Below are 18326 nucleotides of genomic sequence, written 5' to 3' on the forward strand. Positions count from 1 at the left end.
CTGCCCAGGTCAGAGGCGAGCAGAAGAGGGACGTCACCCTCTCGCGTGTGTGTGTGTGTGTGTGTGTAGAGAAATTCTTGCGTGCAAATAACTCCAACTGTAAACTGAGAAGAATAAAGTGAAAAGAAGACAAAGTCCTGTCTGTTCAGGGGTGCAACACATACAAAAAATGTTAGCATATCACTTGATTAGGAATGATTAGGAACTATTTATGAATGGTTTGTAAATGATTAGGTTATTTCATCATTAACAAACCACCTGTACATGACTTACAACTGAACGTTATTATAAAGTGTTACCAGTCATTCACACATTCACAGTTTGTGTGTGTGTGTGTGTGTGTGTGTGTGTGTGTGTGTGTGTGTGTGTGTGTGTGTGTGTGTGTGTGTGTGTGTGTGTGTTTGTATTGGTATTACTGTATTGGTTTTACATGTTTTTGGACCGTGTGTGTCCTGAATAAAAGTTGTGATTGATTGATTGACACACATACCTAACCCAGTGTGGGCTGCCAAAAATATAGATCACCCACCCCCCACTCTGCTGTTTTTCTGTTATGTTATGAAGATCTATGCCATATAAGGGGCAAAACCATCTCTCATTTTCTAGGGCCAAGACAGAGGAGCTATTTCCAAGAAACAGCAGGGTGTAGACATTTAACACCTTTTGTTGCAAAGACACACATATTTAAAATAGCATACAATAATTTTCCACTAAGATCAGATGTTTGTTGTCATGCAAGCACACACAAAATTAATTTCCACCACACTGAAAAAGAACGCCTGCAATACTCAAAAAGTTTGTCTTTTTTTTTACAGTGACACATTGCTCCCACATACAGCTCTGGAAAAAATTAAAGAGACCACTTAAGTGATAGGCAGATCGACGCAAGTGCCATTACGTACTGAAGCTTTGGTAACAAAACCAACATAAAAACCAAAATATAAAAGTCAACTATGTCATTGCAACCACACAAGTTTGTGATGCTGTTTGCGAATGTTCGTTGGAACTATGGAACTTCTGGAAACACCGACTGGTTGAACTATGTTGATAACAACAGTATTTGTGACCATAGCATCCATGGCAGTAGAGTCTGCTCAGCTCAATGGCACAGCGGATTTCCCACAGCAGTGAAGGGTCTTTAACAACTCTGATAGGTGATGTTTATTAGTAATCACATCACCGACCTCACTCCATTCCCACAGCTCTTGGTCCCTCCCTGCTTGCCACATACATAGTTGTGTTTATTGTTATCTGTTATGTTTAGTTATGTTTAGTTAACCGACTTATTTTGTTTTGTTTTAAAATAGCTGGATGTGTTGAATTTTTTAAAATTATTTTAATCTTTTGACAGCCCTATATTTTAAGTAATAAGGTTTAAAAGGTACGTAAAGTAGCCTAAAGGTACGTTCAAGGTACGTTCACACCGAACGTGAACAGAACATCTGGAGCAAATTATTTCCATGTTAAGTCAATGCAAAGGCACGTTGACGCGCGTCTGGAGGTCCTACGACGCGATAGACGTGATTCCGCCTCAATAACGCAAATTTGCCGCAAACTGAGCGTCTTGCGCGATATGCGCATTTCATGCGAGTGGTGTGTTTTTGGATTCACGTGTTTGAAGCGAATTCGCATCTGATGCCCGAGTTGAAAAATCTGAACTTTGGCGTGAATTCGTGCCACATTAACCAATCTGGAGCCTGCTTGCTGCTGTCATGTGGTAAATTGACGTGATGACAAACCCTGCATAATTTAAAAATAGAGGCAATGCACATGACGTCACCGTCAGCTGGAGCGACTGCAATTACTCCCTACTGAGTGGCAAAAAGACTGAGAGGCAGCATTGGTTTACAGCAGGAATGCAGCAAAAACACACAAAAACCGGCCCGGCGCCAGAGGCGGGTTGGGGAGGATTGTCCGCGGACCCAATGGACATTTGCTGTTCCGAGCTTGAGACGGACTTGATAATAGCTTGTAATTTTCTCACTCAAACCATAGCCAACCTGCTTCTGCTTTAAGAGGGAAATCCTGCCCATAACTGCTTGTCTAGGATATGTAACTTGGAACTTGGTGTTGAACTTGGAATCCACTCACTGCTCGAGTGTTTGTCTAGGCGCTAAATTCAGTTAACAATCGCATCTCTGTAAGTGCAGACATTGTGAAAATAAGAGATTAATTGTATTCAGCGTCACTGCGGAAATCTGTGAGATTGCGTTTATTGAATGAGTGACAGCTTTTAGAGATTATAAAAGGGAGCACTCTTTGCGCGCTGTCTGGGCAATATAGTTATTGTTTATTTTTTATTAATAGGTTTCCATTCGTGACAAGCAGCCACATACACACTCCAATACACTCACCCATCCACATATACATGCGAGATTCATTTGAAAAATGTGATGACTGATCAGTTATAAATAATCATGTCGAAATCAGGCTCATAAAAATGTCAGGAAAACATGATTAAGTTAATGTGGTAAGTTGTAAGGACCACTATAATCGAGCCCAACCTTTAGTTTAAACTGATAATCGTTTGCTCTACTCGCGTTTTCCTCTATTAACTCCAGTCACACAGCAGCTCTTCTGCCACTCAGCCCCAGCTGAGGGGCGTGTTCCGGCGGGAAAGTGACATCGATGCATTCCCTCTATACTATATTTTTGTCACTAAATGTAGTTGTAATGCTTTTCAGTTGAGAATGTAGTTGTTCAAAGCTAAAATATGTGGTTTATTTATAAAGAGAGCACCTATTTAAAAAAAAAAAATTGCGTTTTTGAGTTGTTTGATCCAGGCTCAGCGCTCGTTAACCCCGGTGAGAGCAGCCTTTCCTCGGCCAGGCCTTCTGGCATTTGCCGCTGGCTCGGATGTCTCATTAGAGGTTAAACATCATATATCATTTGTCTTGTGTACATCTAATGGGCGATCTTTGGTCCAATGAATCTATATTGTTGCCTACCAAATCATTTTGACTGAGGGCAAAGTGAAGTTTCATAACTTTATATTTTTTAAGGATATTTAAATATACATGCTGTGAGGATAATCCAGGTAGTGCGTTGGCTGAACAATATTTGTGTGGCTGTTTATGCTTAATATATATTTTTTGAAAATGAAAAGAGGCAGAGTGGTGTTTTAGGACATATTTCTCCCGGAGCGCCTTTAACGCTATTATTAGGAATTCTTACTCTGTAGGTATGAAATTAATCACTATTTCGGACACTATGTGGACACTATTTCACTTTAAATGCTCGATTTCTATGCGTGTCCTATTCGCTGCGGACACGGGAATGGATTCAAAATGTTCACACGTCAAACTACACACGCAGACGCGACGCGATTTAGACGCTCAATACGCGTTTAGTGTGAGCGTAGCATAACTTGAGCCGCTGCACTGTAGCAAGCATCATAAGGACATTTTGAAAGGAGAATCGGTTAGTTTGGTTAGTTTGGTCCGGACCAAAAAACAAAAACAAAACATAATAGTCCTGGTCCGCTTAACGTTCACACAGGCATTTTTAACAGCGAACCTAAAGTTACCGAACCAAAGGCATAGGGAGACGGACACAACCTGATTGGTCGGCTTATATGACGTAGGAGCTCGTTTACCGAACATTCAAAACAATAATGTGTACGGATTACACGTGCGGGCATTTTATGTGTGTACATATGGCATTATTTTTTACCAGAGAACTCATGAAGAGCTCATGAAATGTTCAAAACATTCAAAACAACGCTGTGTGCTGGATTAAACGCAATCATTGTATGCGTGTACATATGGCATTATTTTTACCCGCTGAGAACTCATGAAGATCCAACGCTATCTCACGACCAATTCGTACTAATTCATACGAGTGAATAAAAGGTGTCTAAGTCGTACAAATTTGTACGACCTCACTCGTACGAATTCGTACGATTTGTCTAAACCCATGTGATGGGTAGGTTTAGGGGCGGGGTCAGGGGTAGGTCATTCGTATGAATTTATACGAATTTGGTAACTCGTAAAATATGTACGAATTAGCAAAAATCGTATGAATTCGTACGAGTGAGGTCGTATCAATTCGTACGAATTAGCCACCTCGTAAAATTAGTACGAATTGCCGTGAGATCGGGTTGGAAGAGCTCATAAAATGTTCAAAACATTCAAAACAGCAGCAGGATTTCCTCCGTTGTGCAGAACAGAGATGGCTGTTCTGTCGTCTGTACCTGCTAATAATGGGCAACACAGGAACTTTGATGAGAAGAGCCAGGTATGCTTTTTGTGCGTTTTCTCTAGCATTTTCGAAACATGCTCGCCTGACCAAATATTGATGAGGCACTTCCTCGTTGTTCCACGTTTGCCCTCTAACGTTAAAGTTACTCATTTTGGATACACCGATCTTTCCGCGTCGTCAAATCAGCTGCATTATGCGTGGCATCTTGTGACATTACGTCTGGTTTTTGGTCCGTCTACATGTCTTTGGTCCGTGTTGCGTTCATATATCAATCGAACCGCACCAGAGTTCGTTTGGAAGCGGACCGAGACCCATGTTTTTAGCGGTCTCGGTCCGCTTGTTTGGTGCGCACCAGGGTTCGGATGGCAGCGTTCACATATGTTCAAATGAACCGCACCAACCGAGCAATCGCACCAGGGTTCGTTTTAATCGAACCAAACATGACAAGTTTGAACGCACCCTAAGTTTTGTAGCACTGCCATACTCTAATGAGAAACACAACAAAACAAAAAAAAAATTGCAAGAGAACTACAATGTTTTGCTGATTTGGTGAAGGGTTTTCTGATTTGTGTGTAGAGTTCTGCAAAAAATAGCCAATAGTTACAAAAAAAATGCTTAAGCCATCAGAAAAAACTGTAACATGGTTGGTAATAACAAGAAGGTAATATGATATTTAAGAGAGTTCCTAAATTCTGTGACATCAATGACAGCAGTTTATTTATGATTAATTTCATACCTACAGAAAATATTTTGACTATGAAACATCATACAATTTATTTATTTACTGTTTATATAATGATTGCAAAAACAAAAAAAAAGTGTTGGAATGCACAGCTATCTCTGAATGGCTGTCAAATATGTATTTTAGAAGGCATCACGATCTGCTGATTTTCTGGTTAATCATGACATATTTAAACATTAAATATCATTCAATAATTATATTTTTGGATCCATTCTTCATATAAAAAAATATTGCTTTATTATTTCCTGTTTGTATTGTGAATGACATGTTATGCATCTTCCTTATTCTGGACAATCTCGAGCAGCACTCAAGTGTCAGCATACGTCTTCTGTCAGGCTCGTGAAATGGATTCAGACTATGAAAATTGTGATTTCATACTTTCAGCAGTTGAAAACTGCTCTCAACACAAAGGTAAGTCAGGGATATTATCAGTATGCATTCATTTCTATTTTAATGATTTAGCACTGTAGTAATGGTGTATAAGTTTTTCATTTTTAAATTCTTAAAAATAAATTTAACTTTTTGGCTTTTTAATGGTTATATGACATCGACCACATTTTGAAGCCTTTTGAAGTGTGTATGTTCATTCAACAATTACACATTTGGCAGATGCTTTTGTCCAGAGCAACTTACATTGCATTCAAGGTATATATTTTATCTATATATGCGTTCCCTGGATCAATCATTGCTGTCAACACTCATTTCAATAAAAAAGGCCTGTCTTCCTGTAGCTCGGACAGTAGATCATGATGATACCAACACCAAGGTCAGTTGTTCAGAAAGCCGAAAGATTTCACATGAAATGTTAAAAGCAATTCAAGATGCCTTAGATAAAAGCATCTGCCAAAAGCACAAATGTATGTAGCATGTATTGAGATATACTGCCTAAAGCAACAATAAAGTGAGAACTTTATCACTTTGCTTCTGGTGTAGGCCACAAGTGTTGATGTTCTCAGGGTGCTGCATTTATTATAAAACAGTAATATAACTAGTTTTTCTCATCATGATAGTGTGATCACACAGGCATTGTTTTCTCTAGCAGTAGATCCCTTTCAGTCGGTCACGTTCAACGTACGTCGGAACTGACCGACGAATTGGGGATTGTTTTCAGAGAACAATCTACTTTGAGTGTTTAAGAACGAGCCAATGGACATTGTCATGCAGTTCACACTCCCCCCACAGTACCAACATATTCTCACACCCAACTCGTCACATATGGACGCTTGACCCAAACCCAGAAATTGACGATAAAGGTACGCCCAGTTCGTTGAAAAGTGACGACAAGGGGTCCGGGTCAAGCGTCCATATGTGACGAGTTGGGTGTGAGAATGTGTTGACAGTGCAACTATAAATATGGAAGTGGAATATCGCATCCTCACCTTCTGCTTCAAAATCAAACAATTGCTGTGGTTTCCAATATTGTTTTCTACGAAGTTGTAGTAAAGTTCGATATAAGGAGGAAGGAAGAGGACAAGGGGTCGGCTGGACGGTTGATGCTTGCTCTTTATTTTCTCAATAAACTCTGTCAACACACACAGTCAAGTGTGAAATCTCATAACACGATCTCTCGATCACTTCCGGGTCGGCACTTCCGGGTTCCGGTTTCTCAGTCTCTGAACATGGGGGTTCGCATCAACCGTCCGGGTTCTCTCTCTCCTCGATCTCCGGTTCCACTGCTGTTTTATCCCCTCTCCGCGCTCATTACTAGAACAAGAGACAGGTGTTATTAATCTGCTTCCAACCCACTCACGTACCGCTTGTCCCGTGGCTCTCTCTCCCGCTGCAGACCTCGCTGAACCACGCCCCCCTTGCCACATACCCCCACCGCCCGACTCAGGCCGGGGAGCCGTCCGGCCTGCAGCCCCCCCCCCCCCCCCCATTTCTGGAGAGGAAGTCGGCCACAGCCATCTGAGCACCCGGCCTGTGGACCACCTGGAACTTAAAAGGCTGAAGAGCTAGATACCAACGGGTGATCCGCGCGTTGGTATCCTTCATGCGGTGGAGCCACTGGAGAGGAGCGTGGTCCGAACAGAGGGTGAACTCCCGCCCCAGAAGGTAATAGCGGAGGGTGAGAACGGCCCACCTGATGGCAAGGCACTCTTTTTCAATGGTGCTGTACTTAGCCTCTCTCTTCGAGAGCTTACGGCTAATGTACAGCACCGGCCGCTCTCCCCCCTCCACCTCCTGGGCCAGGACTGCGCCCAGCCCCCTGTCCGACGCGTCAGTCTGCAACAGAAAAGGGAGAGAAAAGTCAGGGGAGTGTAAAAGCGGCCCGCCACATAGAGCAGCCTTAACTCGGGTGAAGGCCTGCTGGCACGGCTCCGTCCATTGGACCGTATCTGGTAGCCCCTTTTTAGTAAGGTCAGTCAGGGGGCTGGTGAGGTCCGAATAATTTGGTATAAACCGTCTATAATATCCCGCCAGCCCCAAGAACTGCCTTACCTCCTTTTTGGTCTTGGGCCTCGGGCAGGTCGCAATTGCGGCGGTCTTATCAATTTGGGGACGCACCTGCCCATGACCCAAGTGGAAGCCCAGATACCTTACCTCCACCCGCCCAATTGCACACTTCTTCGGGTTGGCCGTGAGCCCCGCTCCCCTCAACGACCTCAAGACCGCCCGGACCTGCTGCATATGCCGCTGCCAATCGTGACTGTAAATCACGATGTCGTCCAGGTAGGCAGCAGCATATGCGGCATGGGGACGCAAAATCCTGTCCATGAGTCGCTGAAAGGTAGCGGGTGCCCCGAACAAACCGAAGGGAAGCGTGACGAATTGGTGCAATCCGAACGGCGTGGTGAAGGCTGTTTTTTCTTTGGACAATGGAGACAAGGGGATCTGCCAATAGCCCTTTGTTAAGTCCAATGTCGAATAAAATCGAGCCGTGCCCAGCCGATCAAGCAACTCGTCAACCCGCGGCATTGGATACGCGTCGAATTTCGACACTGCGTTCACCTTGCGGTAGTCCACACAGAACCTGACCGAGCCGTCGGTTTTAGGGACCAAAACGATCGGGCTCGCCCAGTCACTGTTGGACTCCTCTATTACTCCCATATCGAGCATTGCCCCTAATCCTTCCTGAACTACTTTTTTTTTGTGTTCAGGTAAACGATACGGCCGGCTGCGAACTACCACGCCCGGCTCGGTCTCGATATGGTGCTGAATTAAGTCGGTACGTCCCGGTAGGGGCGAGAACACATCGGCGAATTCCGCCTGTAGTTTTGAGAGATCAGTGAGTTGGGACGGTGAGAGGTGATCTCCCCCAGGGGCCAGTGCGACCGATTGTGCTTTGATGCTCGCCTCTGGCCCGAGATCATCCTCTCCCCCGATCACTGTCGCCAACAACACTGATTCGACCTCATTCCATTTCTTCAGGAGATTGAGGTGATATATTTGCCGTGCTCCGTTCCTATCGGACCGTATCACTTCATAATCGAGGTCTCCAACCTGTCGAGCGACCTCAAACGGCCCCTGCCATTTCGACATTAATTTAGAGCTCGATGTCGGGAGTAATACAAGCACTTTCTCTCCCGGTGTGAATTTGCGTAGTCTCGTACCCCTGTTATACGACCGGCTTTGGCGGTCCTGGGCTTGTAACAAATTCTCCCTAGATAGCCGCCCCAACGTGTGGAGTTTTGTTCGCAAGTCCAGCACATATTGAATTTCGTTTTTGGCCAAAGAAGGCCCCTCCTCCCAAGTTTCTCGTAGGACGTCCAGCACCCCCCGGGGCTGTCGTCCGTAGAGAAGCTCGAAGGGGGAAAACCCCGTGGAGGCTTGCGGGACCTCTCGCACAGTGAATAAGAGGGGTTCTAACCACCGATCCCAATTTTTGGCGTCTTCCTGTACGAATTTACGGATCATGGATTTAAGAGTGCGATTAAATCGTTCGACCAAGCCGTCTGTTTGTGGGTGATAGACGCTTGTCCGAATCGATTTGATGCCCAATAACCCGTATAATTCGCTTAACGTGCGTGACATAAACGCCGTGCCTTGATCAGTGAGGATTTCCTTCGGAATCCCCACTCGGGAGATTAGACGAAACAGTGCGTCCGCAACACTCTTCGCCGAGATGTTGCGGAGAGCCACTGCTTCCGGATATCGTGTTGCGTAGTCCACGATAACTAGCGCAAAACGATGTCCGCGTGCGGATCGCTCTAATGGCCCGATGAGGTCCATCGCAATTCTCTCGAAGGGGACCTGCATTAATGGAAGGGGGCGCAATGGCGCTTTTGGGGAGGCCAGGGGATTCACCAACTGACATTCAGGACAAGACGCGCACCACCTGCGCACATTGTCGTGAATGCCTGGCCAAAAAAATCGGGTCATTAAACGATTCAGCGTGGCCGCCTGTCCCAGGTGGCCCGCCATAGGGTTAGAGTGAGCCGCCTGGAAAAGCATTTCCCGGCGGCTCTTTGGTACTAACAACTGGGTTGTATCCACTTTTGTCTGAGCGTCTTGGGTCACTCGATACAACCTATCCTTAATTATGGCAAAATAAGGATACGTGACGGGCAAGGCGGGTTGAAGGGACTGACCGTCGATCGTGCGGACCTGGTGGAAAGCATGTTTGAGGGTATCGTCTTGAGACTGCTCCAGAGGGAAGTCATCGCGGTCCGAGAGAATCAGTCTCTCGACCCCGCTCGGTTCCTCTGAAGCAGTTCCCGAGGGTCCCGTATCAGTCTCACCAACCTGCACTCGCACCGCCCCGTTCCTAGCCTTGTTCCCCCAAGCGGCATCCGCGCATATCGACCCCAATAACGCCGGAAAGGCGGGCCAATTTGTCCCCAGAATTAGCGGATGCCGGAGGTGGGGACTAACCGCCACCTCAACACTATGATTTTCTCCCCTAAACTGTATCGTGACTGGGACAACCGGATATTCCACCACATCCCCGTGCACACACCGCACCTTAACCATGCGGCTTGTATCCAATGCCCCAGGCTGCATCAGGCTTTGATGGATCGAGGTTTGGTTACAGCCTGAATCCACCAAGGCCTGATATGTACCCCCCTTGATACTCACAGGAACTTGGTACTCTCCTGCTTGATCAGGGGTGGTCCGCTGGACGTCCGGGACCCGGATCATTGTCCCGATGTCCATCATTGGACATCGGTCCACAAAATGGTCCGGGTCGCCGCACCGCCAGCAGGCCAGCCCAGGCCTGCCCGCCGCCCCTGCGGGGAGTGGGTTGGAATATGAGCGCGGAGGGGGGGTGGAACCGGAACCGTTATCCCCGCCCGACCCCAGCAGCCCCGCCCCCCTGCTCCAGTACCACCAGATCGACGATGTGGTCCACGTCGCTTCCACCGGCCAATAGCCATTTGCGGCAGGCGTCCCGGAGCTGGTGGGCCATAGCGAAGGGCCGGCCGGTTTCCCCTCACTCCAGCGAGCGGAAACGCTGACGGTGCTGTTCGGGGGTCCGCCCGACCCGCTGGATGATGGCCCTCTTCAGATCTTCGTAATCCAGGAGGTTCGCCACCGGCAGTTGTTGGGCGGCCGCCTGGGCTTCTCCGGTGAGCAGTGGAATAAGGCGCACCGGCCACTGTGCCCGGGGCCACCCGCAGGCCTCCGCCGCTTTTTGAAACAGGTCAATGAAGGCCTCGGGATCGTCTTGTGGCCCCATCTTGTGTAGGGGCACGTGGACCGGTGCGCTGGCGAGCCCGGCGGCTTCGGTGCGAACCTCCCGGTCTATCCAGCTTCGGAACCTCTCGCGGTCCTCTTGCTGGCCGCGGACGATGGCCTCGAATCGGCGCTCCTGGTCCGCCCGCAGCTCCAGCATGGACTGATGTTGTTCCTGGTGGAGGGCCGCGAGAGAGGTGATAATGTCCGCAAACGGCGTGGCGGAGGGCGTTGGAGTAGTCATGGCGGCGGCGCGGTCCTACTTCCTCCCGGGTTTCGGCACCACTGTAGTAAAGTTCGATATAAGGAGGAAGGAAGAGGACAAGGGGTCGGCTGGACGGTTGATGGTTGCTCTTTATTTTCTCAATAAACTCTGTCAACACACACAGTCAAGTGTGAAATCTCATAACACGATCTCTCGATCACTTCCGGGTCGGCACTTCCGGGTTCCGGTTTCTCAGTCTCTGAACATGGGGGTTCGCATCAACCGTCCGGGTTCTCTCTCTCCTCGATCTCCGGTTCCACTGCTGTTTTATCCCCTCTCCGCGCTCATTACTAGAACAAGAGACAGGTGTTATTAATCTGCTTCCAACCCACTCACGTACCGCTTGTCCCGCGGCTCTCTCTCCCGCTGCAGACCTCGCTGAACCACGCCCCCCTTGCCACAGAAGTGTTGCGAAGTGTTACTACGAGTGCGGGTGATACAGCACATTCAGCGGGGTTACATCACATTTGACGAACAAACAGCTGTTTTCACAGCTATGAGCTGGGCATCTTCAATGAAAATAAGTGCTCACAGCAGATCTGCACTTTTTGAACTGCTGTGAGCTGCGGCCATTCCCGTGTGCTTCAGCACTGTCAGAACATTTCCTCTAAAAGAGTTTACACGGTTTGACTTTGTGTCTTTTTCAAGATGTAATTCAAACCGTGTGCTTCTGAATGCGGTTTTATCCTGTCCTCATTTGACGGCCACCTTGCTCTTACATGCTTCTCGCACAGACTCTGTTCAAAATCAGGGAAGACAAGGAGCAGGTCTTGCTAGCTAGCTCCAACTGGACCTGGTTCTCTGAACAAACTCTCCTGGCGAAAGCCCCTCCCTGGCCCATTCCTCTGAGGAAGGACCTACTTTCTCCGGGACGGGGCACATTATGCTACCCGTGTCTAGACCTCTGGAAACTCTGGATGAGATGAGGAGATTCTAGGTGGGCTACCACAAGCAGTGGCAGACGTCATCACTTCCGCTAGAGCCCCCTCTACCAGGCACCTCTATGTGTTGAAGTGGAATCTGTTCCTTGAGTGGTGTGCTTCCTGCCGCGAAGACCCCCAAAAGGGTGTGGTTAGTGTTGTGCTCTCTTTTCTGCAAGATGGGCTGGAGCGAAGGCTGTCTCCCTCCACCCTTAAAGTGTACATCGCAGCAATAGTGGCATATCTCAATGCAGTTGATGGGAAGTTCTTAGGGAAGCACAACCTAATCGTCAGGTTCCTCAAAGTTGCGAGGAGGCTAAATCCACCTCGTCCAAACTCTGTATCTTCTTGGGACTTAGCTCTGGTGCTCAGAGCATTCCAGAACCCTACCTTTGCAGTCCACTGAGTTAAAGATCCTGTCCATGAAGACAATACTTTTGTGGTTGCATTGGTATTGATCAAGAGGGTAGGGGATGTGCATGCACTTTCAGTCAGTGAATTGTGCCTAGGATTTGGGCCAGGTAACTCTTACATCGTCCTGAGACCCCGGCCTGGATACGTGCCCAAGGTTACCACCACTCCATTCCAAGATCAGGTGGGGAACCTGCAAGCGCTGCCTTCGGGGAGGCAGACCCAGCCCTAGCTTTGCTCTGTCCCATCCGAGCCCTCTTCGCCTATGTGGACTGAACTCAAAGCTTTAGGACCACAGAACAACTCTGCATCTGTTACTAAGGGCAGCAGAAGGGAAATGCTGTCTCCAAGCAGAGGTTAGCCCACTGGATAGTGGATGCTATTGTTTTGGCATATCAGTCCCAAGATGTGCCTTGCCCGTTCAGGTTGCGAGCACACTCGACTAGGAGTGTGGCTTCCTCCTGGGCACTGACTCAAGATGCCTCGCTGACAGATATATGTAGAGCTGTGGTCTGGGCGACACCTAATATGTTCACTAGATTCTATAGCCTCCATGTAGAACCAGTATCTTCCTGCATACTCGCCTCCAGTGGCCAGTAGTGCAAAGTGCCCATTCTAAGTGTTGGCTTGCAACGTCATTCCTGCCCCCTGAGCTGGATACGTGCATCTATTCTCCAATTAATAAGTCTCCAATTGTGTTCCCCAGAAATGGCTAACCTGTCAAGCTCCTCCGTCACCCTTCAGTGTCAGACTTTGCGGCAGTCTCACACCAGACCTGTACCCTTGTGTGCTTGTGGAATGTGTGTGTAGGCTGGGTATCCATATGTAGTGGTCCCTATATGTGTAGTAACCACATGTGTATTATTTCACTGTACCAGCTACCCTACCCGGCTAGCCCCATGTCTTTCCGTTTCACAGAGCCCACTGTGTCATCTCTGGAGGTGTTCTCCCCTGGAACCATGTTGGAACTACCCCAGAGACCGCCATATGTTGCACTACCCTACTAGGTTAGTCCTCTTGGGTAATCTACGACCTCTCCTTCCATTGAAGGACGTGGCTCGCAGCGTTCCATCTCGGGAGATGGCACACTTCCCAGCATTGTCCAATAGTTACTCTGAATGGGTCTTGCAGGAAAACCAGTGACGGACCTTCTCTACTTGGAGCCCTAACTTCCCGCTCCAAAAGGGGGGCGGTTCAGTGTGCTCAAGCAGAGAGCTGGAAGGGCCAGCATCATGGTGTGTTGGAAGGATCCCCAATTCATGGGTCAGTTCCAACTTACATCAAATGGGACCAACTGAAAGGGAACTTCTTGGTTATATATGTAACGAGGATGCGGAATTTTACTTCCGTATTTATACCCGTACTGCAGGTGGAGCGTGCTCGTTCTTAAACGATCAAATTGGCGTCTTAAAATGATCCCCAATTTGTTGTCAGATCCGACATACGTCTCTGTTTCTTTACTTCAGGGAATGAGGGTTACATACGTAACTGAGACGATTTCAAGCTAATCTTTCAATATATTTTGCATATATTTTAAAGTACCAATGACGCAAATATGAAGGTATATTTTAAATGAAACTTAAAAACTGAGTTCTCAAGAGTAGAATTCATAAAATGTCTGGTTGGGGTAAGTTGTCTCTCACAATGAAAATTAATTTTGTAAATAAAATAAAAAATAAATACAGAAGTTAGCTAAATGTAAATTCAGCAAATTCTGAAATTCTGTGCTGATTCAAGGGTTCAGTTTTTCAGAAATAACATCTCATCACATTTCTGACCCCAGGTAACTTTACTGAAGAGCAAGAAAAAGAAAGGAAAGTCCATCTCCCTAAGTGGACTAAAGTTCTTCTGATTGCTTTTGCTGTCTGTCTTGTTTTTGCTCTCGGGGTTCTCTGTTTTCTTGGAATACTGTGTGAGTATAACACACACACACACACACACACACACACACACACACACACACACACACACACACACACACACACACACACACACACACACACACACACACACACACACACACACACACACACACACACACACTATCACTATTGCTTAGTGATATTATTTATTACTGCTATTGCTTATGTTTTGTCTTTAATCAGATATCAGTGTTTCAATGCAACCGTCTTCCCAGCAAACTAATGGCACAAGTGAGTCAAATGTTTTAAGTATCCAGCAACCATTTCATTCAGAGTGCATGAGGACAAATGAGTACATGAGTGACTGTCTGGTTTCTTTTCTCAATTTTCATCTTCATAACTGTTTAAATGTACCAGTCATGGCAAGAGAGCTTGAGGAACTTACAGACAACTACACCAGAGTTAGAGAACACCTGCACATTAATGAGAGTGAGTTATGTTAATTTTAGCTCGAAATATTACCTTCTCAACCCATTTCAACATTTCTCCAACCACTTGTTTTTTCTTCCTTTTCATAACTGTTTCTTTATGTTTCTGTCTCAGTCATGGTGAAAGAGCTTACAGACAACTACACCAGTAAGTTGTTACATTCAGATTCATACAAACCAAAAGGCTTGGAGAAAGTGCATGCTCTAATTCTGAACTCATTTATTTTTGTTTAATAAACATAATTTCTTTGAACCGCTTTACTTGTTTCTCCCTCTCTTCAAAACAAACTTTTGCGAGAGAGCTTACAGAAAACTACCCCAGACTGCATTTCTAATTCACACATGACAAAGTGTTCTGCACGCCTGAACAAAACTTTGATTAACCTCGTGCCCTGAAGAATTGATCACTCATCTCATCCTGATTGTGTTTGTTTTTGGCCGTGTTATGCAGATTACAAAGAACAGTTTGATGCTCTTCACAGCCAGCATGAGGAGACGCTTAGAAAGCTGAACAGATTAAACTGTACGTCCTACGATTTGAGCCTTGTGCAAAGTTTAAATATCTTAAATAGGCGAATTTATTAAAATTAAGAGGAAAGTGAATAGTCTCTCTTTCACTAAAGCCAGCACAGGTTGTGCACTTTGTGCTGTCCACTGGATTCACTCTGGGGGAAAGTGTTACTACTTCTCTACAGTCAAGATGAACTGGACACAGAGTCGAGATCAGTGTGTGAGTCTAGGAGGACATCTAGTGATCATAAACAGCCCAGCAGAACAGGTGTGTTCTGAACTACAACACTTCATATACAGTATATGAATCCCTTTTACCTCTATAACATGTATTTCCCAGTTACACAAAAGGAAGACACCCCCGCCCCCCTCCAAAGTTTCCATTAGAAACTTTGATGATCATGAAGTCTCTGATGGTGTCAAAAGATCAGCGAAAGTTAACATTTTGTTCAAAATACTTGTGAAGAAACAACCACACACAGCTTTCACTGACAAAAAGCCTTCAATCTGATGCATGGGAAAGCAGTAAAAAATGTTATCACATTTTAATGAATTTGTTGCCTAAAGATTATTAAAATAAAACATTATTAATTTAAATAAATAGCCAATTTTGATTTCACAGACATTACATATTAGGCTATACATTTTTCTGCTCTAAACCTTATGTGCATTATAATGTCATAAGACAATAAAAACTTTTTCTCCATTAGGATTTTCTCACCTCTAAAGTTGAAAAGACGCACTGGATTGGTCTCAGTGATCTGGAGACTGAGGGACACTGGGTTTGGGTGAACAACCAGCCACTTAATGATTCAGTAGAGTAAGAGCATCATTCATGTTTAAGACCAAGGAATTTTTTTTTTTGAATTTAGTATTTTTTCATGTCAATACATTGTTTAGAGCAGGGGTGTCCAACCCTTTTCCTGAAGGGCCACTGTCCTGCAGAGTTCAGCTCCAACCCCAATAAAACACACCTGAACCAGATAATCAGGGTCTTATTAGGCATTCTAGAAACTTACAGAGAGGTGTGTTAAGGGAAGCTGGAGCTAAACTCTGCAGGACAATGACCCTCCAGGAACGATTTTGGACACCCCTGGTATATAATAAAAATAAAATAAAAAAAACATTTTTGAAAATGTTATGCTAGTGGACACCAGGACCTTTAAAAAAATAAAATGACATGTATAGACAAAAATGCTGGGATATTTTTTTTTTAGGTTTCAGGATTTTTTTTAACCAAACATTGTTTAAAGATGATTCTCAACTATGTTATGAACCATATATCAGAATTAATTACTATACCATTTTACTTTATGCAATATGTGGGTTAAATGGCCATACATGGGTTTTCCCAACCAAAGCAATGTATCTATACACTGTATCTAATTTGCGTAATAATGAGTTCTTAGAGCAACAAGTCATGACAAAAAAGAAGTGTAATAATGCATTTCTTTCTGCAGATTCTGGTTGAAACGAGAGAATGGACCTGACGAGCCTGATAACTGGACGAAAGAAGATCCGGCCGGGGAAGACTGTGCTAGTCTGGGACATCCAACGGGAGAGACGGATTTCTGGACGGATGCTTTCTGTTTTGAAAAGAAAAGATTGGTTTGCGAATCGGCTGCAGCAGTTTAATTCACTCCTCCTGAATAGTTCTCAAAAATACAATTCTGGCATTTGCAGATTATCATGTCTTAAAAAACAAACTTTTGGGGAACAAAATACATTTTGAATAATCACTTATATCATATTTATATATTACATTTTACAGTAAAATATATTGGTGGTAATAGTGGTAAAACACGATTTCACTTTTCTAACTTTAGCTAGTGTGTAATGTTGCAGTTTGAGCATAAAATCTGCAAAGTTACAATGTTCAAAGTTTAAAGCAAAGGGAGATGTTTGCTTTTAAAGAAATCAATTTCTAAAGACTACAGCAAACGGCCAGTACACTCTAAAAACTTCTACTATGATTTAAAAAAAAAAAAATTGGTGAATTTTTTTTAGACTCAAATAAATGTGTACATTTTAAAGCAGTGACATCAATTACAGACACTGTATGAACTGAGTAAATGTAAGTGAAACAAATTAAGTATATCTGAGTAACTTGTAGAAAAAATTGTGTAAAAACATTTAAAAACCAATATTCCTCTAAACCTTTGTAAAATACTCCACACAAACACACTTGAGTGAATGAATGAGGCATTAATACAGCGCTTTGCCGCTTTCATATGCTTTACACATGTCAAGGATCTCTCCTCAACCACCACCAGTAGACCTATTACATTCCTATTATTAAAAATGATAAACTGCACAAAGTTTGCTCCAAATTGTCTATGTATGTGGAGAAAAAGAAAAAAGATTATGGTGGAGAAAATTGTTGGAGCAAGGATTGTGTTCTGCAAACAGTTTGAGGTAAATAAATCATTTTGTAATGTGCTGCTGCTGCGGCTGGACGTGCAAATGTTTGGGCTTTGTTTCTGTTTGATAGAATTGTAAATCTATCTACTAAAATACTGATATTATGTCTATAAATCCTCCATGAACCTCCCGTTACCCTGTATCTCACTCTTTCATTGGCTGTCGGTCATCGCTGATGTGATTTTCAACTCATTTAACTAATTTCACAGAGCAGGAGTTTGAATCACTGACAGGTCCAGATATTTAGCATGCCAAATATATGTGAGGATATCGGAATTCTGTGAGACCAGGTTGCAATTCTCTCTGATCGCGTCTTTGATCATTCACACTGCGTGATGTCACTCGAGTACACGAGCACCGATTTGCCTGTGATTTCAGGCATTTGTCGGCGATTTCCCAAAACCTGTCGGCGAGTCTAAATTGCGGCTAAAATCGGGCAGTGTGAACTCAGAATTATCAACACTGGCCACACTCACTCAACCATCAAGATGTCCTCACGTCAGGGGGCGGGGAAGGGGTGCATTGCTTTAATCAAGTACATTTACTCAATTTCTTCAGTGTGTAATAAATTTTAATAATCTTGATTTTAATTAAGTAATATTTGTGGTTCTTGAAATTCGATTGGTTCGATTTAATTCTCCCTTCTCAAATATTTTTGTATAAGTATATTTGAAATGAATAATTGGTTATTCAAATACTTAATTCTTTTAGTGAAAAAAACTTAAATATAACTGTAAATATTAGACAAAAGTAACTGTTGGATTTTTAGTAACTTATTTTGGTATGTTCAACTTAAAACATCTAATAAATTATATTTAGATGTTTTTATTAACATTTACATTTATGCATTTAACAGACGCTTTTATCCAAAGCGACCTACAACTCAGGAGT

The 18326-nt window shown here is 44.5% G+C and overlaps 1 protein-coding gene across 1 annotated transcript; it reads left to right on the forward strand.

Annotated features, from left to right (window-relative positions):
• Positions 1-5245: 5245 nt before the first annotated feature.
• On the forward strand, positions 5246-18035 carry illr3 (immune-related, lectin-like receptor 3). Its single transcript, XM_067425515.1, has 9 exons — positions 5246-5353; positions 13938-14066; positions 14260-14307; positions 14434-14505; positions 14620-14652; positions 14956-15027; positions 15128-15282; positions 15725-15834; positions 16475-18035. The coding sequence occupies exons 1-9, from the start codon at positions 5287-5289 to the stop codon at positions 16647-16649; spliced, it is 861 nt and encodes a 286-aa protein (XP_067281616.1). The 5' UTR covers positions 5246-5286; the 3' UTR covers positions 16650-18035.
• Positions 18036-18326: the final 291 nt, after the last annotated feature.

This window comes from Pseudorasbora parva, chromosome 19 (genome assembly GCF_024679245.1).
Source record: "Pseudorasbora parva isolate DD20220531a chromosome 19, ASM2467924v1, whole genome shotgun sequence".
Taxonomy (NCBI): Eukaryota; Metazoa; Chordata; class Actinopteri; order Cypriniformes; family Gobionidae; genus Pseudorasbora; species Pseudorasbora parva.